This window comes from Sceloporus occidentalis, unplaced genomic scaffold, assembly GCF_023333645.1.
Source record: "Sceloporus occidentalis isolate IW3139 unplaced genomic scaffold, rSceOcc1.0.p SCAF_4, whole genome shotgun sequence".
NCBI lineage: Eukaryota > Metazoa > Chordata > Lepidosauria > Squamata > Phrynosomatidae > Sceloporus > Sceloporus occidentalis.
The window spans coordinates 194,158,577-194,182,845 of record NW_028316984.1 but is presented as its reverse complement, the minus strand read 5'-3'; the positions used below and the strand labels follow the sequence as shown (position 1 = coordinate 194,182,845).

The 24,269-nt window shown below is 41.0% G+C and overlaps 1 protein-coding gene across 1 annotated transcript in view; it reads left to right on the top strand.

Moving 5' to 3' along the window:
* Nucleotides 1-24,269, top strand: part of PRKCH (protein kinase C eta) — a 141,853-nt gene that overhangs the window by 67,430 nt on the left and 50,154 nt on the right. Inside the window, exons 6-9 of the mRNA XM_089522759.1 lie at nucleotides 1,613-1,742; nucleotides 3,646-3,773; nucleotides 5,350-5,493; nucleotides 8,680-8,853. Of these exons, the coding sequence (XP_089378885.1) occupies nucleotides 1,613-1,742; nucleotides 3,646-3,773; nucleotides 5,350-5,493; nucleotides 8,680-8,853 (576 nt within the window). The remainder of the gene's footprint in view (nucleotides 1-1,612; nucleotides 1,743-3,645; nucleotides 3,774-5,349; nucleotides 5,494-8,679; nucleotides 8,854-24,269) is intronic.

The window sequence follows — 24,269 nt, the reverse complement described above, 5'->3', positions numbered from 1 at the left end:
CTAATCAATTGTATAGACTTGTTCAGCATTTTAATGTTAACCAGTTAATTTTTAAAAATTATTAAATGTTAACAGGTTGGCGCTAATGCTAACATTTCTAAATTTTGAAATAACCAGTGTGTGTCAGGGAGGGAATGACAGACGTTCTTTAATCCATCTGGCCCTCCATATGTCTTGGACCACAACTACTGAAGTCCTTTACCTTTCATTTATTTAGATACATTAAATTATTTTTCATTGGCCATTCTAGGTGCACAGATGAACATCAGGAGAGCCAAAGTTTCCTAGGTTTGCCTCATTGCCTTTGCTTCTGTAAATCCTATCAGAATTTTCTCCACACCAACCCTGCTACTTGCAGGGCAGGGAAAGCTCCCTCTTGTTAAAGAAAAATTGACCATGCAAAGACAAAGTATATGACAAGAGTGGTGGTGCAGCATCTGGTGATCCAGTGGTTAAATGCTGGTCCTGCAGCCACAAGATTATGAGTTTGATCCCAGGGCTCCAAGGCTGACTCAGCCTTGACTCAGTAAAATTCATACTCAGTTTGTTGGAGGAAATTGGCTTACATATTGTAAACTGCTTAGAGTGTTGAGTTCACTGATAAGCAGTATAGAAATGTACACACTAAATGCTATTGCTATGAAAAACACTCCAACTGGTTTGGCCCACTGTTCACTACCCTGCCAATAATATGGAAAGAAACAGTGGTGCTTGGTGGCTTCCACATCAGTGAGGTGATACATCTCCTCTGGGTTTTAGGTCAGATTTTAAAAGAATTATCCAGCATTCTAAACCCTGTCCCAAAACCAAATCCAGCAGCACCTTGGATAACACCTTTAATTTCCTGGCTAAGACCCACAGAAACCACCAGTTGCCATGGGTAGATTTCAGGAATAACAGTCCTGAAATTAACTATTAGTCTTAGCTAGGGGGAAACTGCATGCTAGATGGATAGATTCTATTAGAGAGGTCACGGGTATGAAGTTACAGGCCCTAAGCAGAGCAGTGGAGGACAGGGAGTCTTGGAGATGTCTCATCCCTAGGAGTAGAATTCATCCCTACCAGTAGAATTCAGGTTGTAATGATCTAACATAAAGGTGTATAATTAAGAGCTTTCCATGCTGACCCAGGTGAGTACTGGGAGTGGGAACTGATTGGAACTCCAGGTGGGATACCACAAGCTTGGCCCTAGGACACAGAACAATGGATTCAAGCTACAGGAAAAGAGGTTCCACCTAAACATTTTAAAGAACCTTCTGATGCTAAGAGATGCTCAGCAGTGGAATACGCTGCCTTGGAGTGTGGCAGAGTCTCCTTTTTTGGAGGTTTTCAACAGAATTTGGATGGCCATCTGTTGGGAGTGCTTTGATGGTGTTTTCCTGCATGGCAGGGGTTTGGACTGCATGGCCCTTGTGGTCTCTTCCAAGTCTATAATTCTATGAATGTTTTAATCTACCCTGCAAAGGTGGCATCATTGTGGAAAAAAATTTGGGAGTTGAAGCTCTCCACTCCTTTTCTTTTAATGGGAAGAATATATTCTCTTCTTGCTTTTAAATTGATTTCTGCCTCTCCAGGTGAACCTACTTTTCCTCTTTGTTATTTGTTTTCTCAGATTTCTGAGCAAAGATTTGGAATCAACATCCCGCACAAGTTCAGAATCCACAACTACAAAGTGCCAACTTTCTGTGACCATTGTGGTTCCTTGCTTTGGGGCATCATGCGACAAGGTCTCCAGTGTAAAAGTAAGTTGAGAAGGCGAGATAATGTCTCTCAGAGTTTATTCTGCAAATGTGGACACATTTCCTCCCCTTCTGATTTGTTTAAATATTTTGTTCTTCTATGCATGAAGGATGGTAGAGGTGGCGGCTTTTCATTTCACCAAAAAGGGAGGAAATGCACGGCTTAAATTTACACATGCTAATTGATATGCAAAGGTGTAGATTTAGAAATTATTATTGGAATTTAAATATAACTACAATACACCTTATCATGGTGTGGAAGACTGAGCTGTATACTATTTTTTCTATGCTTTTAATGTTTCATCTATACTGCAGAATTAATGCAGCTTGACACCACTTTAATTCCCATGGCTCAATGCTGTGGAATTCTGGTAGTTCTGTCAGCTATTTAGCCTTCTCAGTCAGAGCGCTTTGGTGAACCACCAAACTACCAATCTTGAATGCCACAGCATGGAAGTTAAAGTGCTGTCAAACTGCTTTATTTTTGCAGTGTAGCAGTAGCCTATCACAAATAAACAGTGATGCTGTATCCTAGTGGTTCCCAAACTTTGGTCCTCTAGATGTTTTGGATTTCAGGTTCCAGAATTCCTGATTGTTTGCCAAGTGAGCTGGTGCTTCTGGGAATTGTAGTCCAAAATACATGGGGACCCAAAGTTTGGGAATCACTATTTTTATCCCCCTCATTTTTGTCCCTGCAGTGACAATTATTAGGATGAGAACAATTGGAAGAGAAGGAGCTTTTCAGGCTGACAATTATGCTATGAAATGATATTCTCATATTTTAAATAGAGGCTGGGTTGTCATCTCTCAAGGACATTGTAGTTGCATCCTACTTTTTAAAGCCTGTGTTCAATAGGGGCGTTGAGCTAGACTGATGAAAATTTACTTTTGATATGCAACCACTTATAGAAATCTCCAGTCAGCATGGCCACTGAAGAAGAAGTGGAACTGTTAGACTCTAAACGTCTCCCTTTCATCTGTCTTCATCCACTGCCTGTTCATCTGCCAATGACAATTTTAATCTTATGTTTTAAACTACATGTCATTTTACTTGTGTTTCTTTTAATAGCATGAGCTATCTTGAGACCAAGTCTTAGATCTTTAGGGTATAAATAAACTACAGTGGGCCCTTGTTATCCACTGGAGTTTGGTTCTAGGACCCCCTGTGGATACCAAAATCCATGAATGTTCAAGTTCCATTAAATACAATGGCATAGTAAAATAATGTCCCTTACATAAAATGGCAAAATCAAGGTTTGGGATTTCTATGTTTGGTGGGGATTTCTAGCTTTTTTGAATATTTTCAAGCCATGGATGCTTGAATCCATGGACAGAGAATCCATGGATGCAGAGGACTAACTGTAATGGTTGGATGGGTGGGTGGGTGGACAGATGGATAGACGGACGGACAGACAGAAACAGGAAGCAAACTGGCCACACTAACTGGGGGATTCTGGGACCTCTAGTCCCCTAGTTCTGGTCCCAGTTCTATTCTGTGAGCAAAAGGAAGGAAAGCAAGAATACTTGAGAATTCTCTTGTGCATCCACATGCAATAGCTTTGTGGAAGTGAAGGGAATCTCATTTTGCCACTATTTAAGAGTTGCCTCCCGACATAGAATTAAAAATAAAAATGTTTCCTTCTTGCTCCTTATACTGAAGTGTGTCTTGTTTATTATTATTATTATTATTATTATTATTATTATTATTATTTGCTTTCAAGTTATTCCACACTTAATAGAGACCTTAAGGTGAACCTATCACAGGCTTTTCTTGGCATAATTAATTCAGAGGGGGGTTTACCTGTCTCTCAAATTAATTCTCTAGCAACCAGATTGAAAGAAATTCTGCGTTCTTGCTGAGGCCTGCATTGGTCAGACTCTGTTCCCTGTCTCTCTTTATTTTCAGTATGCAAAATGAATGTACATATCCGATGTGAAGCCAACGTAGCACCCAACTGTGGAGTGAACGCTGCGGAACTGGCCAAAACGTTAGCATGTATGGGGCTGCAACCAGGAAATATATCTCCAAATGGGGTAAGCTTCATTTTTTTCCTCATCTACTTTAATTTTCTTCTGCACTTTTCTTTTCTTTCCCTACTTCTCTACATCAGAGAACTCTAGAACTAAATTCTTTCCCCTCAAAATACTCAAGTTTGAACTAAATGCCATGATGCACAGAAGCACAAAGACCAAACTGTAGCCAAACTTCCACTCTCTAAACCAGAGGAGGGCAAGATGGAGGGCAAAATCTATCAGCATCCACATTTGTTTTTGCACATCCCCATGAATCTCCTCCATGTGCCGCCCGCAAAGACCTGGAGGTAGATTTCCCATCCGTTGAAGCCTCCAAGGGGGTAGCAATGCTCTTTTAAAATAGAACCAAATATCCATCACACCTGGTTGCCAAAAAAAGAGAAGTTTTATAAATCAGAAAGTGGAGTTTCTGACATGACATGATTGGGGTTTTAGGATTGGTGGGTCTGGGAAGAGACAGTTAGTCCCTGAAATTTTTGCACTTCTACTTTAAACTATAAAATAAGTATGGCTATCCTTCTTTAAACTATAAAATGAGGATGGCCTGTGGGGCACATGATGCTGCAGACATTTCTCTGAGATCCCTGGGATTCCCCCCCCCCCCCCCCCCCCCATTTTGCTATCATCACAACCATGAAATACATCAGGACAGTGGTGGTGGTAAAAAAATAATAACAATGAACTACTGCTTTTCCTTTAGATTTGTTGATGTGTCACTGAAACTGTATTTATTATTTGTGAGGGGGGGATCAAATCATATGCTGCTTATATCCAAAAAGGCCAAAGCAGTGTATATGTGTAAAATTTAAAATATGTGATTAAACAGAATACAAGATCTAAATTATTTTTCAGATCCAAGAAATAGAGGTCAATTTAATTAACTGATTAATTGTTGAGCTTAACTGCTATCAAGTTGGCTTCTACTTACGGTGACCCCATGAATGAGAGACCTCCGAGTCGCCCTGTAACAAACAGCCCTGCTCAGATCTTGCATGCTCAGGCCTGTTGCTTCCTTGGTTGTGTCTATCCATCTGGAATGTAGTCTTCCTCTTTTCATACTGCCTTCTACCTTACCAAGCATCGTTGTCTTTTTTATGGAGTTATGTCTTCTCCTGATATATCCAAAGTGCTACAGTTTCAGTTTAGTCATCTTGGATTCTGGGGAGTGTTCAGGCTTGATTTGCTCTAAGACCCATTTATCTGTCTTTTTGGGAGTCCACAATATTGATTAATTAGGGGAGATTAATTAGCAGAGGCTTGCTCAAACAAAAAGATTAAACATGCATAAAAAAACAATGTCAAAGATCTGTTGGAAGAGCATGACACATCATAGAAACAACTACAGTCAATGCCCTGTGAAATGTGCCACCTTAGAGAACAAAATGGCTCAGTACATGAAAAGACGGTATAGCAGCAAATGTAGCCAAAACTGACCCCTTAACCTGAGCCACATTAGAAAAAGACATGTGCAGTGCATCTCTTATTTTGGCAGGAGTGGTGGCAATGGGAATGGTTTCTTATGCATCCAGGCAGGGTGGATCTGTGCCATACCTGACCTCTTCTTTCTCCTTCCCAGAAACTGGTCTCCAGGTCAACACTGAAGCGCCAGAAAAAAGAGAGCATGAAAGATGGTAATGATGTACCTGAAGTTTCAGCAAGCAGGCTCAAGATTGAGGACCTAATATTTATCAGAGTGCTGGGGAAAGGGAGTTTTGGAAAGGTAAGGGTTACTGGAGATATTTGAGGCCTGTGGGCACTTCAGCCACCAACTATGAAACTGATTCAATTCAACTGCCTTTCATTTCAACAGGTTTTGGATGGGAGAAAGGAGAAGCATCCACTTGCTCAGATATCATGGTAGGCTACTGTAAAGGACAGCAGACTTGTGGCAGCTCCTCTGTCTGCACACACACACACACACACACACACACACACACACACACACACACCGAATCTTAAGGTCCTCCCCTCCAGAACCAGGTGCAAAACACTGGGATTTTCTGTACCAAAATTTCAGCCCTGGTTAGCACTTGAATGGGAGACTGATAACAAATATCAGGTGCTGTAGGTTATATTTCAGAGGAAGGAACTGGCAAAAACACCTCTGAGACATCCTTGCCTAAGAAAACCCTACGAAATTCATGGGTTCACAATAAATCAACAAGCAACTTGAAGGTGTACGCGTGCATGCGTGCGCGCGCACACACACACACACACACACACACACCTAAATACACTGTCCTTTTGCACAAGATTTCATTCCTGCTTTCCCTGCCCATTGTCTGCCTTCTTGGGAGACAGAAATGGAAAGAGGGAAAGGGTTGTTTGTTCTGAAAAGCAGGATAAATAGAAAATGGACAACACCTAGCAAAACCCATGGGTCAAAACATGGGAGATACATCTCAAGAAGTTGAAAGACACTTAATAGCTAAAAAGCTCACCACATTTTGGCTTATAGATATTGATGGCCTCTTTCATGGGTCTGTAAAGAACAATATAAAAATACAAAGGACAGCACTTGAATGCACACATATAAAGACCATAATATGTAAAATTATTTTAATGCTTGCTTTAGTATTTCCTTTAATACTTGCATGCTCCCATGTAGTGTTAGTTAAAGCGAACATCTCCAGACCTTTCTAATCATCAGGACTTTGATATCGTGTAATAGTGTTTGAAAGAGAATGAAGATTTTATAGAACATCTATTATGTCAGAACATTCTAAGATCTTAGGTGCTTCTGCACTGTAGAAATAATGCAGTTTGACACTACTTTCACTGCAGTGCCTCTCCCCTACAGAATCTTGGGATCTGTAGTTTTGTGAGGCACCAACACTCTTTGCTAGAGAAGGCTAAAGACTTTGCAAAACTACAAATTCTACAATTCCACATGATGGAGCTACAGCATTTAAAGTGCTGCCAAACTGCATTATTTCTACTGTGTAGATGCACCTCTTGTCTTAATGTGGGAATATATAACTCCCCTGCTCCACAGGCTGCCAGTCTTTTTCCAGGCACAGTTCAAATGATGATGACGATTATGACGATGATGATTTCCTACCCAGCTCTCCTCATCAATTGAGGCAGAGAACAACAACAAATCAACAACGAACAACATCAGTTAAAACACATTAATTCAAACATGCAAAAGTTTAAAAGGACAAATAAGACACACATTTTAAAATAGTCCACATTTAAAATTCAAGATCTAAATTCACAATTTAAAAATCATCTGGATAAGCCTGCCAGAAGAGACTGGCCTACAGTGCTGTTTTAAACTTGGACAGCGTATTCAACTGTCAAATCTCTTCCAAGCAGGTCATTCCATGGTCTAGGGCTGGCTGAAGAAAAAGTCTTCTGACAGTTGCCTGGCTGACTAGAGTAAATGTCCTCCAGTGGACCTGAGTATATGGGGAGGATTATATGGGAAGTGGCGATCCTGTAGATAACCTGGACCCAAACCATGTAAGGCTTTAAAGGTAATAACCAGCACTTTGTACCACAATGTTAGGATCTATAAAGCCCTATACAGCTTAGGTCCAGGCTATCTGATAGATCATATCTCCTGATGTGAGCCTGCCTGGCTCTGAAATCTGCAAGAGAAGCCTCCTCTCAGTCTCACCACTGGCACAGGTATGGTTAGGGGAAGCACAAGAAAGGGCCTTCTCAGTGGCTGCCCTGGGCTTTGTGATTCCTTCCCTATGGAGGCTAGAATGCCCCCTCAACTGCCCCTTCTGGTAGCAGGTGTGATTCAGACAGGCATTTAACAAATGGCTGTAAGGATTGTATTGTTTTAAATTACAATGAGTAACTTCCAAAATATTTAGGGGATATGTTTTCAGTATGGTTTTGATGTTGACATTTTGTATGTTTTTAACTCTCTCTTTTTTAAATGTGTAAGCTGCACTAAATCCCAGTCCTGGAAGAAAAGGTGGAATAGAAATAAACTTAACAACAACAACAACATAAAATTGTTTGCTTTCCCTTCAAGGTTTCCTCTGGCCAGTAGATGATATCAGAGCCATCCAAACCAGTGTTTTTGGACACTTTTGCTTTTGAGTTAATAAGTATAGGCTTCATGCAAAAGGCTATGCTTATTAACACAAAAGCAAAGGTCTGCAAAAACACTGACTCTAATTTTCTCAGTCTGTTTGAGGCAGGGCAAGAAAAGGTGTTTCTGTCCTAGGAATGTAAATTTCCTGTTATTTTGCCATCACATGTGAGGATGAATAATTTCCATCCTTTTCCTTGCTGTGAGAGAACATGAAAATTTCTACACAGTTCTAACCTGACATTTACACATTTCAAAGTGTTTTGGAAAGTTATTATGTGCAGAAATACACATGGGGCTTTTTGAAAAATATCTTTTCATGCAAAACATGCTGTTTCCAGATACCCAACAATCTTGCATGAAAAATGCCCCCCCCCCCCCCCGGCAAAACCCAGCAATCTTTCACACAAAATTTTTTTTAGTAATCTGGAAACATTGGTTTTTGTACAAACATAATGTTTTTGCACAAATCAGCAAAATCTAGAAATCTTGCACAGACAAAAAAGTGAATATCTGGGAACATTTTTTGGCATGAAAAAACATGGGTTTTGCACAGAACCCTACATGTATTTCTGCATACCATAATGTCCTGAAATGCTTTGGGATCTGTGAGTATTGGCTGAAAACTGAACATGATTCTTGCCATTGTGTTCATCTTGCTGCCTAGGTTCCCTGTGTCATGAATCCCATTTTTTCATTCAGAAAATGAGTAACAGTGAATATTCTTTCCATTTTTATTCTACTGCTTTCTTTCACCCTGTGAATCATTTCATAAATGTTACCACTCCACCCTCCCCTGTGTCACCATTTAAAAAAAATCACACACTAAAAAGTCTTGCTTCTTGACTTGTTTAGGTAATGTTGGCTAAAACGAAAGAGACGGGATATCTCTATGCCATCAAAGTGCTGAAGAAAGATGTGATTCTGCAAGATGATGATGTAGAATGCACTCAGACTGAGAAGCGGATCCTGACCTTGGCAAGGAACCATCCATTTCTCACCCAGCTTTTCTGCTGCTTCCAGACACCTGTAAGTATTGTAAACATTGAAGCATCAACACTTTGTTGTTGTTGTGTGCCTTCAAGTTGTTTCTGACTTATGGCAACCCTAAGGCGACCCTATCATGGGGTTTTCTTGGCAAGAGTTGTTCAGAGGAGGTTTGCCGTTGCCTTCCACTGAGGCTGAGAGCATGTGACTTGCCCAAAGTCACCCAGTGGGTTCATGGCCGAGCTGGGAATCGAACCTTGATCTCCAGAAATGCAGTCCAAGACTCAAACTACAACACCACACTGACCCTTCAGCACTACCCTTCCAAAAATAATAAAGATACTTGTTTTTCCCTTTCTTCTAAAACAAGTATATAGAAAACTGAGAGTTTGGAAATAGAATTCAGAGATGTAACCTTGTTAGTCTGGAACATCAGTATGCAAAGCGATCTGGTAGCACCTTTGAGACTAATTGTGCGAAAGAAGTTGTAACACAAGCTTTTGTAGACTTGGGTCCAAAACACACTGCAAAAATAATCCAGTTTGCCACCGGTTTAACTGCCCTTGCTCAGTGCTAGGGAATCCTGGGAATTGAAGTTTATTGTGGCACCAGAGCTCTCTGATAGAGAAGGCTAAATGTCTCACAAAACTACAGTACTCAGAATTCCCTAGCAACTGGATTATTTCTGCAGTGTGTTTTGGACCTTGATCTACTTCCTTCATGCGTCTGAGGAAGTAGACCAAGTATAGAAAAGCTTATGCTACAACCTCTTTCACACAGTTAGTCTCAAAGGTGCTACCAGATCCCTTTGTATACTGAGAGTTTGCGTACTGAGAATTTCATGCATATATGCATGAAGGAAGTAGACCAAGTTTACAAAAGCTTGTGTTACAATTTCTTTCACACAATTTCTTTCTCAAAGGTGTTATGAGATCAATACACTGATGATAAATCCTCAGAGACAATTACAGCCAGCCTTTCTTATCAACTATTTTTTTATCCATGGATTCAAGCATCCATGGCTTGAAAATACTTTAAAAATATAGGCAAACTTTGATTTTGCCCTTTTATAGAAGGGACACCATTTTACTATGCCATTATATTTAAATGGACTAGCGCATCTATGGATTTTGGTACCCGTGGGGGGTCCTGGATCCAACCCCAGCAGATACTAAGGGCTCATTGTAGTTCACTAACAGTAGACTATTAGCCAAATCATTAATTTGTAGACAATCCTTCTGAAATACCAGAAATGGCCAAATGACCAAGTCACAAGAAACATGAATCATGCAAAAATAATGTTGTTGGCGTTGAAATTGTTGAAATTGACATTGAATCTGGGGTAACAAATTAATTTTCATCACATTATTTCAAAGCTCCAAGTAAGTCTTCCAGAACATTACTGGTGTTCTAGTTGCCAAGTTGATAGGAAAGACATAACAATTACTCATTGGTTCCTGGAATTAAATATTCCATGTAGTCAAAATGTCAGAATAATTCCTGGAATGAGGCAGAGTTTTACTCTATATGGCATAATACATTGATTTTCATCTCTTCTAGAAGAACAGACTCCTAGATGCCTAGGGCCTGTATAGGCCATATAGTCCTGCTTCCTGTTCAGTGCAAAAAATAAAAATAAAAATCTAGACTTAAAAGTTGGCTGTTAATTCAGGGACTACTTGAGTATTTTTTCCTTTCCTTTCCAACTTTTTCCTCTTTCTGTCTGTTCAGAGCTGAAACTGGCTGCAATTATATGTTTTAAGATTTCATTTGGTACTGAAAACTGACATATCTCACTGCTATAAGATAAGTTTTCTTGATGGTAAATAAGTGCAGCAGATAATCTACAGCAAAGGAAAGTATTGCAGGACTTTCACTGATGGATTCTAGCAACTCCTTGCCACAAGTGATACAATCAAGCCTCTGAAAATGGATCCTACTCAGTATAGTCCAGGGCCAACACTTCCAAACCACAGGTCTGGATAATGAATCTCTGGGGCGGAGGTACATGTCCCCTACTTGCAGAAAGCGGACAATGGATCTCTGAGATTAGTGAAACACAACCAAACAAATGAAACCACACATGTGTGACAAATCATAATAGAGATGACAATAGCACAGTACAAGCAAGTTACTAAAAGGAAAAGTTTACTCTACTGATCTATTCCCAGCCATCTATCTGTTCCCAGTCTTAAAATGCCAACCTAAACGAAATAACCTAGCACAATTTAACACTAAAATGACATTTGAAACCTTCCTTTCCCCCAGTACTGACGTGCAGACATGCTAGCTGAGAGATTCTGAAAACTATAGCCCGCAACAAGTAGCTTTTCCAAGCTGTGGTTAGTGTAAAAAACAATGAACATCCTTCACATAATGTATAGGTAAAATTAGAGAGCTCTCTACCACAGGAAGTAAAACGATTTCTAGCTTAGATGACTTTAAAGGGGGATTGCATACATTCATGGAGTATATTATTTCCAGTATTAGAGGTGGGATACCACTCAGTATCAATAGCATGGGAATAGGAGGGAGGCTGTTCTTTTACTCAAGTTTGGCCTATGGGCCTCTCAGTTGGCCAGTGTGAAAACAGAGTGTTGGAGTCGATAAGCTCTTGATCTGATTCAGCATAGGTATTCTTAAGTACTTATATAAGAAATGTATGTGGAGTTGTCCATGGTTATAAAGCATTCCTAGTCTTCTTCTGATTTCTTGACTGCAGTCCCCAATCTGATCGATATTTGATCCAAGGCACAGGAACTCTTTTACTATTTTGATATCCTTATTGTCTAGGCTGAATTTGTGTAGCTCCTCCATGGTCATTATTTTTCTGTTCTTTATGTTCAGCCGTAAGCCAGCGTTTGCACTTTCTTCCTTGATCTTCTTTAATAGCTGTTCCAGGTCTGTGGTGTTTTCTTCTAGGAGTATGGTATCATCTGAATATCTTAGATTATTAATACTCTTTCCTCCTCATCCTGTGTCCAAGTCTGCTCTTCATATAATATTTTCAGCATACAGGTTGAACAGATGCAGACTTACTTGAGCCCTTTTCCAATTGGGAACTATTCTGTTTCTCCATATTCTGTTTGTTTACTAGGCTGCTAGGCTAAAATGCCTTTACTAGGCTACGCAAAGGGTGCAAAATGCATTACACTACCTTCCAAAGCTCTATGGCGTCTAGTTCAGGGAACGACATTAAAAATCATACTAGAGAAGAAAATTGATGGTTTCAGATACCACATAAAATCAGACAATAAAAATTACTAATAAAGTTTTGATAGAACATGGTAGAACCAAGAACACAAAGAGGCAGCAACCAGACAAACAGAACATGTGCTTTATGCCCCACAAAAGGGTGGAGTTAATCAATACAGTGGTCTCACGGCTAACCCCAGGGTTTACTGGGGTTAGGTTTGAAGGACTTCCATTGTGGAAAACTGCAAATAAAAAAAATACTGTTCTTTTTACCTGAGAAAACACCCTTTTAGGAATCTGCCGGTCCTCCAGTGCAGCTCGGTGGTCAGCATCTGCAAGAAGTTGATCATAGAATTATCTTGGAGGACCTACAAATGCCTAGAGAAGTGTTTTCTCTAGGATCTTCTAGGTTCTCTAGCACAACTCTGTGGCCAACTTCTGGCAGAGTTGTACTGGAGGATCTAGAGATTCACAGAGAGAAGATATTAATCAAAACTGCAAAAAAGTCAAAGCTGCAGCTGTGGAGGGCCAACTGTATCTGGTTTTTAACTGGCATCCATTCATGTGACAACAGCATGGCTGTGTTTTTCTGGTTTTAAAGAGGATGACCACAGGGTGGCAGGCGTTGCAAGTGGGAAACTAAATGCCAATGTCACGTGGCCCTTTCTTCATCCTGGGAAAGGTTAACTGAGGAAACTCAGCAGCTGCTGCCTCATTGGACTTTGTTACCATCAGAGTTCCTGCCAACAGACAGGAGACTGAGCCTCCTAGCTTGCTTGCTTTATATTATTTCTCAGATGCTTCAGTAAGGCATGGATTGCTTACCAGTTTCTCAGGGACACTATTCAATATTTGTGTCCGCAAAACAAGAGAGGCCAAAAAGATCCCGTCATCCTGGATTCCCCTCCTTTCTGACCATCCTTAGCTCCACAGTGTCCCTGATTATTATTATTTAATTATGTTTTGCATTCTGTGCAGCCAGCCAGCCAGCCAGAAAGAGGAAACTGCAATGATGGTTCCTTATGACACGATTTCTTTTAACCTTGCTTTCAAAAGTGTGAGGTTATGTTTTTTCTTTTTAAATATCATACAGATCATTTTCTGCTTCACATAACTAGCTGTGGAATTATGAGCTCTGACTGTTGTTCTTGCCTCCAAGCCGGAAGCCAGAAAAACCAGGGACATTGGCTTCTATTGTTGTTCTCTGTTTAATTATAATATTATTATTGGATCATTTCTCCTCTAAATTTACATGTCTGTACTTGCACCCTTGTGCCTTTCCCATCCTCCCCATTAAATACTGTTGTGAGTTGGGCCCCTGACACTAGGCAGATGGGTTCTGCAATCCTCATTGCCTAGTAAAGATATCTTAACCTAATCGCTAAGTAACTATGGACCAACACCAAGAGCTCTCCAGTAGTATGAACAAGACAATTTGTATTAGTGACATTGTAGGATATAAAGTGGCTTACAAATTTTAAGAAAACCACCAATACTATTAAATAGCAGTAGCTAGTACATTTATATGCCACTTATCAGTGAACTAAGCACTTCCTAAGCGGTTTACAATGTGTGAACTAATAGCCCTCAACAAGCTGGGTACTCATTTTATTAGCCCTAGAGCAGTGGTTCCCAACCTGGGGGTCAGGACCCCTTTGGGGGTTGAATTACAATTTCCCAGGGGTCGCCAGGGACCCCCCTCAGAGCACCACTTCCCAAACAAAGGGCTCCCAAGCTAGGCCCATTAGAGCAGCAGCCACCTTCAGGCCCCTCCTCAGTTGCTTAGCATCTGCCCACAGAGTCCCCTTTCCTGCCTCTCTCAGGAACTTAGAGCTCTGCAAAAAGGAAGAGAGACAACACAGCCAAAGAGTTTCAGTTTCACTTTGAACCACTACCCCTCTGCCCTTCTATGATGGGGCTTCATGCCCAAGGCTCAAGGCATACCTATCCTGGGGCTTTCTGGACAGGTTTCTTCAGAGGAGGCTGGCCATTGCCATCCTCTGAGGCTGAGAGAGTGTGACTTCATGCCCAAGGCTCAAGGCATACCTATCCTGGGGCTTTCTGGACAGGTATCTTCAGAGGGGGCTGGCCATTGCCATCCTCTGAGAGAGTGTGGCTCCTTGTCCAAGGCTAGTCAAGGCATACCTATCCTGGGGCTTTCTGGACAGGTTTCTTCAGAGAGGGCTGGCCATTGCCATCCTCTGAGGCTGAGAGAGTGTGGCTCCTTGGCAAAGGCTCAAGGCATACCTATCCTGGGGCTTTCCAGACAGGTTTCTTCAGAGGGGGCTGGCCATTGCCATCCTCTGAGGCTGAGAGAGTGTGGCTTCATGCCCAAGGCTCAAGGCATACCTATCCTGGGGCTTTCAGGACAGGTTTCTTCAGAGGAGCTTTGCCTTTGCCATCCTCTGAGGCTTTTTTTGTGAATAATCACTATGCTTTACTTATGTTCAATGAAAATACGATTCATAACAGTAGCAAAATTAAAGTTATGAAGTAGGAACGAAAATAATTTTATGGTGGGGGTCACCACAACAGGAGGAACTGTATTAAAGGGTCGCGGCATTAGAAAGGTTGGGAACCACTGCCCTAGAGGGATGCAAGGCTGAGTGGATCTTGGAGCCCCTAGAATCGAACTCACAACCTTGTGGCTGCAGTACAGGCACTTAACCACTGCACCACCAGGGCTCCTTAAAATCATACAAAATCATACAAAAGTGGGCATTACATTATATTAAAACACATTTTGTACAGATTGTACACTTCTTACAGCTATGGGGATAGACAGGGGGAGGGCAGACAGATTGTTATGCTTGCACAGGTTGATTTTCTTTGTTTACTTCTGTACTTTATAACCCTTGGAGTCTATTTTTCATTGCTTCACCCTGGGGAGATGTACCCCAGCCCAGGGGTATTGAATTACCAGTCAGGGATAGTCTGGATAGAATTAGTTTAGGGGCCCATTTCTACCATTAGCTGTGAGGGGAGGTGGATGCTATCAGCAAAGTGATTATATAATGTGGCTACAAAAAAGAAGCAATCTTTTAGCCTCTGAAAATGCAGAAACATGTAATCAAAGCAGTAGGGGATTAAACTTTGTGGATTTTGGTCATTTACCTGCCTCTTCTCTTCATTAGTTTAATAAAAATCAAACACTCCCCATCATATACATCCATGTTATTACATAATTATACATTCATGACATATTACTTGGTAAACAGCAGAAACCGGAATCTTGTTGCAGTGTTCAGTTATGAAATCATCCACATTACAGAACAAAAGGAAGACCTGTGCAATGACAGTGAAGAAAAAAGAAGGGAGGTCCAGGGCAGAAGGTGGTTGGCAGGTTTCAATAGGGGTTGAGCACAGACATGCAGGATTCAACTATCAGAATGCTAACAGGTTGAAATCTTGACTATGATGAGAAGGGCCCATTGGTAGTCCCTTGCAACCACCGGGTTATCATAATCAAAATGTAATCCTATTAACATTCAAGGTTGATTTCTAGTAGTGACCACAACTCTGAGTCAAGTGTATATACTCCTGACTGTCATCCTGGTAACTCTTAAGAGCATGAGAAAAGCTGTTTTAGGTCAGGCTGTTTTAGGTCACCAGGGAGCCCTAGTGGCGCAGTGGTTAAATGCTGGTATTGCAACCATAACATTGTGTGTTTGATCCCACAGGGCTCAACCTTATTATTATTATTATTATTATTATTATTATTATTATTAACCTTTATTTATGAAGCGCTGTAAATTTACACAGCGCTGTACATGCAATCTTTTTAGTTAGACGGTTCCCTGCCCTCAGGCTTACAATCTAAAAAGACATGACACAGAAGGAGAAGGGAGTGGTGACGGGAAAGGGTAAGAGGTCCAGCAGTTCCTCTCAACCTCCGAGGCCTGGACCAAGGCAGATGGACAGGAGGGAGGGCTTGGCTTCAAAATGGAAGGTTAATCATTATCCAGGGAAAATACATACTCACAAGTAGGATAATACATATACAGTATATGTAATCCTTTCCATAGGTCAGCTTGCTGGGGGCAATTGGCTAACACATTGTGTTAGTTCACTATGAAGTAGTATAGAAATGCAAAATGCTATTGCTGTTGCTGAAGGCCTACCTGGTCCAACATTTTTTCATCCAGAGGTTAATCGGTTGCCTGCAGGACTCTCAGCAGCCAGACATAAATGCAGTTGCACCTTCCCTGGCAATTGATACTACAGAGACACAATGCCTGTGATACTGAGAGTAGGAAATAGCTATCCTGATTAGTAAACCCCTAATTGGCCAAAGCTGGCAGCTACCAATGCATCTTGTAGCTGTGAGTTCCACTACGAGTTGTGTAAAGAAGTGCTTCCTTTTATCTGTCCTGAATTTCCCACCTTTCTGTTTCAGTGTATGATCCCAGGTTATGAGAGAAGGAGAAACTTTTCTATCTACTTTCTCTGCACCATGCATCATTTTATGTTGCTGTGTGCCTTCAAGTCATTTCTGATTTATGACAACCCTATCATGCAATTTTCTTAACAAGTTTCTTCAGAGCGGGTTTGCCATTGCCATCCTATGAGGCTGAGAGAGTGTGTCTTCTCCAAGGTCATCCAGTGGGTTTAGATGGCTGAGCCATCTAAATGCTCAAGCCACTATACCTTTCCTTTTTAAATAAGCCAAACAGTCCCACCTAACACAACCTTTTCTTTTGACACAGTTACTTCAGTGTCTTGATTTTGTTCCTCCTTTTCTCTGTGCTTTCCAGCTGTGCAATATCATTTTTAGGTGTAGTGACTAGAACTCTATACATGGTTCCAGTGACCCTAACTGCCACACAATTATAAGCATTGTCATTGTTTTCTTTCATCATCTCAGACCTTACCAAGAAGTGCAATATTACAATAAAATATGTTTTTGCAGCCTAGATTAACTGAAATAATTTGGAAGTCTTGAGCTATATTCAGATTTCAATACCATTAAGAGAGATCCAGTGTGGCGTAGTGGTTTGACTACGATTCTGGAAACCAGAGTTTGATTCCAGACTTAGCCATGAAACCACTGGGTGGCCTTGGGGAAGTCACACTCTCTCAGCATAAGAAGGCAATGGAAAACCCTCCTCTGAACAGATCTTGCCAAGAAAACCCCATGATAGGTTTGCCTTAGTGTTGCCATAAGTCGGAAGCAACTTGAAGTCACACAACACACACACACCATTAAAAAATTCTTATGTATGTATATCTGTGCCATCAAGTCACCTGTGACTTACGGTGACTCCATGAATTTCATAGGGTTTTCTTAGGCAAGGAATACTCAGAGGTGGTGCAGGAACAGCTTGGATAGGCTTGGTTTGTTATACTGTTTCATTCTCTTGTTAAAAGGCTACCTTCACTTTGTCTTCTGTTTGGCAAAAGGAGAAAAAGGGGAAGAGAAAGAAAGCTGTGGCAACATGCCATCAAAGAGGACATACAGATCTTGACATCTATCAACCTCCTATGAGCCACATACGTTGTTCTTGTCTGGCCCGTTTCCTTCTTCATTTACAGTAATGTTTTTGTACTCAGGATTTAGTTTGTCTTGCTTTTAATCCAGAATGTTGTGCAATTTTTTTCTTGTTCCGTCCCCCATGCCTGCATGATCTTTTGACATCATGGCTTCCTCTTGGCCCATTTTTCTTTACCACTTAGAACTGCCAGCCTCTGAAACTCACAATATATTCCCTGTAGTAAAACATTCAAAATACCATGCAAGGAACAACCTAGGAAAGATAAACTGTTTCTGGTATGAATCTCACATATCCAACCACAGTGCAGAACAAGAGTGCACATATTTGGTGAGGAGGTTATGACTGGATTTATTCTACCACCCTTTTATTATTTTGGAATAGCTCTACAAATAAGATAAGTGGAAGAAGGACAGTTGGACTGAGGCCACCTAATACAGCTGGTGACTAGGGATTTGAACCTTGAACTCCCCAGTTTTAGTCCAGAACTCTAACTGCTACACCATTCTGGAATAAAGAACTATTCAGGGCAATAAAAGTGGCAATGTAAGGGTAAATCTACACTGTAGGAATAATGCAGTTTGATACCACTTTAAGTGCTGAAGCTCCATCCTATGGAATTATGGAATTTGAAGTTTTACAAAGTCTAAAGCTGCCTCTGCCAAAGAGTACTGGCACAAAACTACAAATCCCAGAATTCTGTAGGATGGAGCAATGGCAGAAGTCATCCTCAGGCCCACTAATAACAATAATAATAAAATTTATTTATATCCCACCTCTCTGTGCAACACAACCAGGGCGGCTTACATATTAAAACAGTACACTCCCGTCCCCATAAAATACAACTAAACAGTACACAATTTAAAATATACTTTAAAATAATAAGCAAATTGAACAGTGGCTGTAGCAGAGCTCAGGGGATATAACAGGTTTGGATTTTGGGTGGCCAGTATCTATTCAGGAAATGCAACCATGAGAGCTATACATTTGTGTTGTGTGCCTTCAAGTTGTTTCCAACTTATGGAGACCCTGTGGTTTTCTTGGCAAGATTTGTTTTCAAGGAGGTTTGCCATTGCGTTCTTCTGAGGTTGAGGGCATGTGAATTCCCCAAGGTCACCCAGTGGGTATCATGGCTGAGCGGCAAATCGAAATAAATAAATAAATAAATAAACCTGGTCTCCAGAGTCATAGTCCAATGTTCAAATACTATACCATGCTGGCTTGTCTATGGAACCCCACTTTGTGACCTTGGACAAGTCACACTCTCTCAGCCTCATAGGAGGACCTGTCTTCCCACCTTCTCAGTTGCTTTTAAAATGTCCTAGTTTTTATCTTCTCCTTTCATTTTTTCCCTTTGTTTTCAGCTCACTTCAATTACTGCAAACTGAATTCAAAGTGCAAAAGTTGTTCATACTCAGTTCACTCAGCAGGGAGGAAAAAACAGGAGGAGGTGGGATCTTACCCTTCCCAGTAGGCTCAAGCAAAAGCAAACTGCTGTAACATCTCTTGGCTTGTGTTTTCTTCTTCATTAATAACTTTTTACCATCTTGACCATATGTTCTCATTTCCATCTGTGAAATGATGGACAGTACTGAACTGGTTTGTTTATAACAGATTGTCCAGATGCTCACATGTTTGGATTCACCTTGAACATGCCGCTATGTCATGGTGGCGATGAATGCCTACCTACACAATTGTTCCTCCATTTCGGATTGTTTCGTTCTCAGATGTAGCACAGGTTTTAAAAATCCCAGTCTTATCTTGCTAGACTCTTCGCAGAAAGAGATACAAAGACAGCTAGGAAATAATTTGTTATCTCTTGGCCAGTGCCTAAATATATGAAGAGGGAGGTCTGATAGCATATGATGAGCATGTGGCTTAGTTAATCTACAATCCCTCTCAAAAACTGGGAGCTGGGAGTAATATTCTCTGCTGGCTTCAAATGTGATGTTTTGCCTTCTGGCCCAGAAGCCTAAAAATAAATCCCAGACGTTTTGAATTGCCAAGAGGATGTATTCTCATTGCAGCCATGAGGTTAACTTTTATCACAAATATGTGCATACAGCAGCTATGTGATTTCATTGCTTTCCATACAACTGACTTTTAGAAGTGTGTGTGTTGTGTACCTTCAATTCATTTTTGACATTTGGTGACCCTAAGGCCATAAACCTATCATGGGGTTTTCTTGGCAAGACTTGTTCAGAGGAGGTTTGCCATTGCCATCCCCTGAAGCTGAGAGAGTGTGACTTGCCCAGGATCACCCAGTGAGTTTCATGGCTGAGCTGGGAAAAGAACCCTGATCTCCAGAGATGTAGAACTTTATCACACCCATTTTTTTTCCAGTGTTAAGGGTACGGGAAGAGGATGCTTATGTGTGCGCACGCGCGTGCGACTGACCAGAAATGGATTTTACCACACATCAAAGCGTCCCCCGAAAGGCCCCGTTCCATTCAGTTGCGCCAAGCTGTCCTTCAGTGCTGAGGCATGTGAAATGTTCTGGTCGTAAATCTTCCGACCGAGCAAAATAGCGCCTGTCAGCACTGAAGGAGGACGGCTTGGCGCAACAGAACGGAACAGGGCCTTTTGGGGGATGCTTTGACATGCGGTAAAATCCGTTTCTGGCCAGTCGCACACGCATATGAGCATCCTCTTTCCGTACCCTTAACGCTGAAAAAAATGGGTGCAATAAAGTCCGTAGTCCAACGCTCAAACCACTATACCATGCTGGCTCTCAGTTTTTGAATCAATGGGCATTGCGTTAAGTATTGATTTCATAGGTTTTCAGTAGCCCTGGAAATCAATGAGGATTGCTGCCAACCCTGCAAGCCCTGGTTCTTCCATTTTCCTAGAAGGGAGATTAAAATGCAGCATATAGATTATGCTGATGTTTTACATTTATTTTGTGTATCAAGCTCAGATCAGAAAAACGAACCTTCACTCTCTTGGCTGTTACATATTGGAGATTACATTTAACAAACATGAAATTGAAGGGAAAAATAAGAACCCACAGCCTAGCTTCCATGCCAGAGCTTGCAATTTGACATTGTTTTAAGTGCCATGGCTCAGTGTAATGGAATTATGAGATTTGTAGTTTTGTGAGATATTTAGCCTTCTCTGTCAGAGAGCTCTGGTGCCACAACAAACTACAAATCCCAGGAGTCCATAGGATGGGGCCAGGACAGTTAAAGCAGTGTCACACTGCATGAATTCCACTATGAGCCAGCGTGGCCTACCAGAGTTTGAGTGTGGGACTGTGACCCAGGAGACCAGCACAACAATTACATTAGCATAACAATACCCTCAATACAAGGCACTGCTGCAGATTGATCTTACAAGTGCACATTAGCACAATAATACCCTCAGTACATGCAAATTGATAGCACAAGTGCACATTAAGACAGCAATACCATCAGTACATCACCACAACACTCAATAGGATGTGCGGGCAGTGCTGCCCATATCTGCCCGATGTGGGTGCCAGTTGTGCAAATCGGTCATCTGGGAAGCCAATGCCACTGTAGTCCTGGCTGGTATGGAGCAAAGATTTCCCAGAAAACCTGATGATATGGGTCAGATTGTATGGGAGTAGGCGATCCTGTAGGTAACCTGGACTCAAAGCATGTAGGTCTTTCAAGGTAATGACCAACAGTTCAGGCAAGCTGGTGAGTGGGGGCATGTTCTCCAGTTTGCCCCCTCCAAAGGCATCTTTGCCACCTGAACCTGGACAGTGGCCAGGTGATATACCCATGCCCTGCCAGGACAGTGTGTTGGAAGCACAGAGACTTTGTCGATCAGAACAAAGTGCAGATCTAGCCTGGAAATGTTTGTTTGTTTAATTTTATCTCACCATTCTCCCAGTACAGGGATTGAAGGCATCTAATAACAAATTTCAAAACAATACAAATTGAAAACAACACACAAGCATGAAAAAGTGTGTGTTTGTGTGTGTGTGTGTGTATATACACACTTTTTCATGCTTTTGTATTTCAGTCATCCCTTGGCATTCACAGTCTTGCTGTTTGCGTTTCTCAGTCTTTTGTGAATGGCAACCACCAAGGGACAAAATGGGGCTTGAATACTTGCGATCTTTCATTTTCATGGAGGGGGGTCCAGAATGGATCCACTGCGAAAATGGAGGGGCAACTGTATTTTCAATTTGTAACACACACACACACACACACACACACATCCAAATAATTTATAAAGTTAAAAGCATTAAACATTTAACATATTAAAATGTATTAAAAACTCTACTGCTGTTGTTATTTTGTATGCCTTCAATTTGGTTCAGGATTATGTGACCCAAAGGCAAACCTATTGCGGGGTTTTCTATAAAACTCTATACAAACCATTTAATCTGAGTCACACAGCACACAAACTGTGTCAGTTTGAAGAAGCCTGATGGCAGAAAAATGTTTTTCTCTGCTGCCAAAAGGAGATCAGGGATGCGGCCATCCTGGCCTCTCTTGGGAGGGAATTCCAAAGTCTGGGAGCAGCCACCGAGAAGGCCCTCTCCCTTGTTCCCATCAAATGAATCAGAGAAAGTGGTGAGAAATTCAGTTAAACTATTAAAGGTACAGGAGGTCTCTCTCCCTGGCAATCCTAGAAGTCACTGCTTTGCTTCTCCAAAACGACTACATCTCTTGCGCAGTAAACCTTGTTCTTCTCTATAAACCCAACAAATCCTGAATCAAGAGCTGAAAGAGGCATTTAAATATGTTTGTCAGCCAGACCCCAAGGCTGTCTTTCATAGCCATCAAGATTTTGAAAACTGGTTCATGAAAACTTCAGTTAGCCCTAGATGTGGCAAAAGACATTTCATTACTTTTACTACAACTGATAAATGCAGTTGGCAATACTGATCATGCCAGCTACGCTATTTATATGTGTAGCATGCCTTCCTCAACACTCAAGGTGGCTAACAATAATATGCATTAAACAAGGGGTGGGATATTCGTTTGTTTGTTTACTTAATGTATATGCCACATTTCCCCCAAAGTGGGACCCAAGGCAGTTTCCAAAAAATCATGGAAATCATAAAATCCCCAGATTTATTGAACTGTAGTTCCTTGCTGGTGGCTAAATTGGTTAGGGCTGTTGTGAGTTGCTATCCAACAGTGTCTGAAAGGATGCATTAAAGTAACAAAACCTTGTGCATTTGTTGTGTGCCTTCAAGTCATTTCCAACTTAGGGTGACCCTAAGGCAAACCTATCATGAGCTTTCTTGATAAGCTTCTTCAGAGGTTTTGCCATTGCCATTGCCGTCCCCTGCGGCTGAGACAGTGTGACTTGCCCAAGGATACCCAGTGGGTTTACATGCCTGAGCCAGAATTTGAACCCTGGCCTCCAGAGTCATACTCAAATACCCAAGCTACTATACAGTGGTCCCTTGTTATCCATTGGCTTTTGGTTCCAGAACCCCCCTGGATACCAAAATCCATGGATGTTCAAATCCCACTAAATAAATTGCATATTAAAATGGTTTCCTTTATATAAAATGGTAAAATCAAGGTTTGGTTTTTGGAATTTATATATATAGTTTAATATTTCCAAGCTGTGGATGCTTGAGTCTGTGGCTAAAGAATTCATGGATATGGAGGGCTAACTGTACCATGCTGGCTCTCAAAGGTACAATTAATCAATACCCATCTACTAGGAAAACATTGAGTTTTAAAAAATGCACCAAAATAAAGCATGAATCATGGCCAAGCGGCGAATCGAACCCTGATCTCCAGAGTCATAGTTCAATGTTCAAATCGCAAATAATTGCAACACACAACACACCCTAATTATTATTACTATTATTATTTGGCATGCTGCACAAAACATTAATTTAGTCTGCAATATGTCCTCATTGACCATGGTTTCCAAAAGAAAATGTGCGTATGTTGTTGATGTATAAGAACATCCTGATGCACTCCGTATATATTATCAACAGTCCAATATGAACATATGCATGGTTGCTATTAAATGCAAAACTGCTGACTACATGTGCCCTACATGGACACTTAATGATTCTGTGTTTTCATATACATGCTTCAGGTATAATATGCATACTGCATACCTGGAAAAAAAGAGAACCAAAAACCTTCACAATGGCAGTCCACACAAATAAGTATTTCAAAAGGCATTCTCAAATCAATCAATTACGTAGTACTAATGTAAGATCATCCATTTCTACAAAAGAAACCAGCTTTTAAAAGCTGACAAGCAGATTTATTTAGGTTTTTTTGTTATTATTATTTTGGGTAGGCCTGAAAGGGGTGGCCTGTTAAGCCCCTTAGTTTCCCTAAAAGGGGGGAGTAAACTAAATCACATGGTTAGTTTGAATGAGAGAGAGAGAGAGAGAGAGAGAGTAGTTTTCATGCAAGAAATCCCTATCTATCTAAGGAGTGAAAAGAGAATACAAAAATCTTCTAACAAGTATTCCTTGCCTAAAAAAACCATTTGTAAAATTAATGGAATCATGTAAGCTGACAGGTAATTTGAAGATACACGTGCGCGCCACACACACACACACACACACACACACACAGGACCTAGGGTTGAAACCATACAAGCATGGTAAGTATTATTTGGCCAGAAGTCAGAAATAGTAGTTTTGGGGACTATATCTCCCAGAATCCCCCAGCAATCCTGGCCATAGGAGATTCTGGAATCCGTAATATAAATAGCTCTGCATTTGACCGACAGCAGTCAAAGCTATAGGACAGAAAGCCGAGACGTGTATTGCTATTTTTTTCTTATTATTTCATTTTAAAGAGAGTGAAGTTG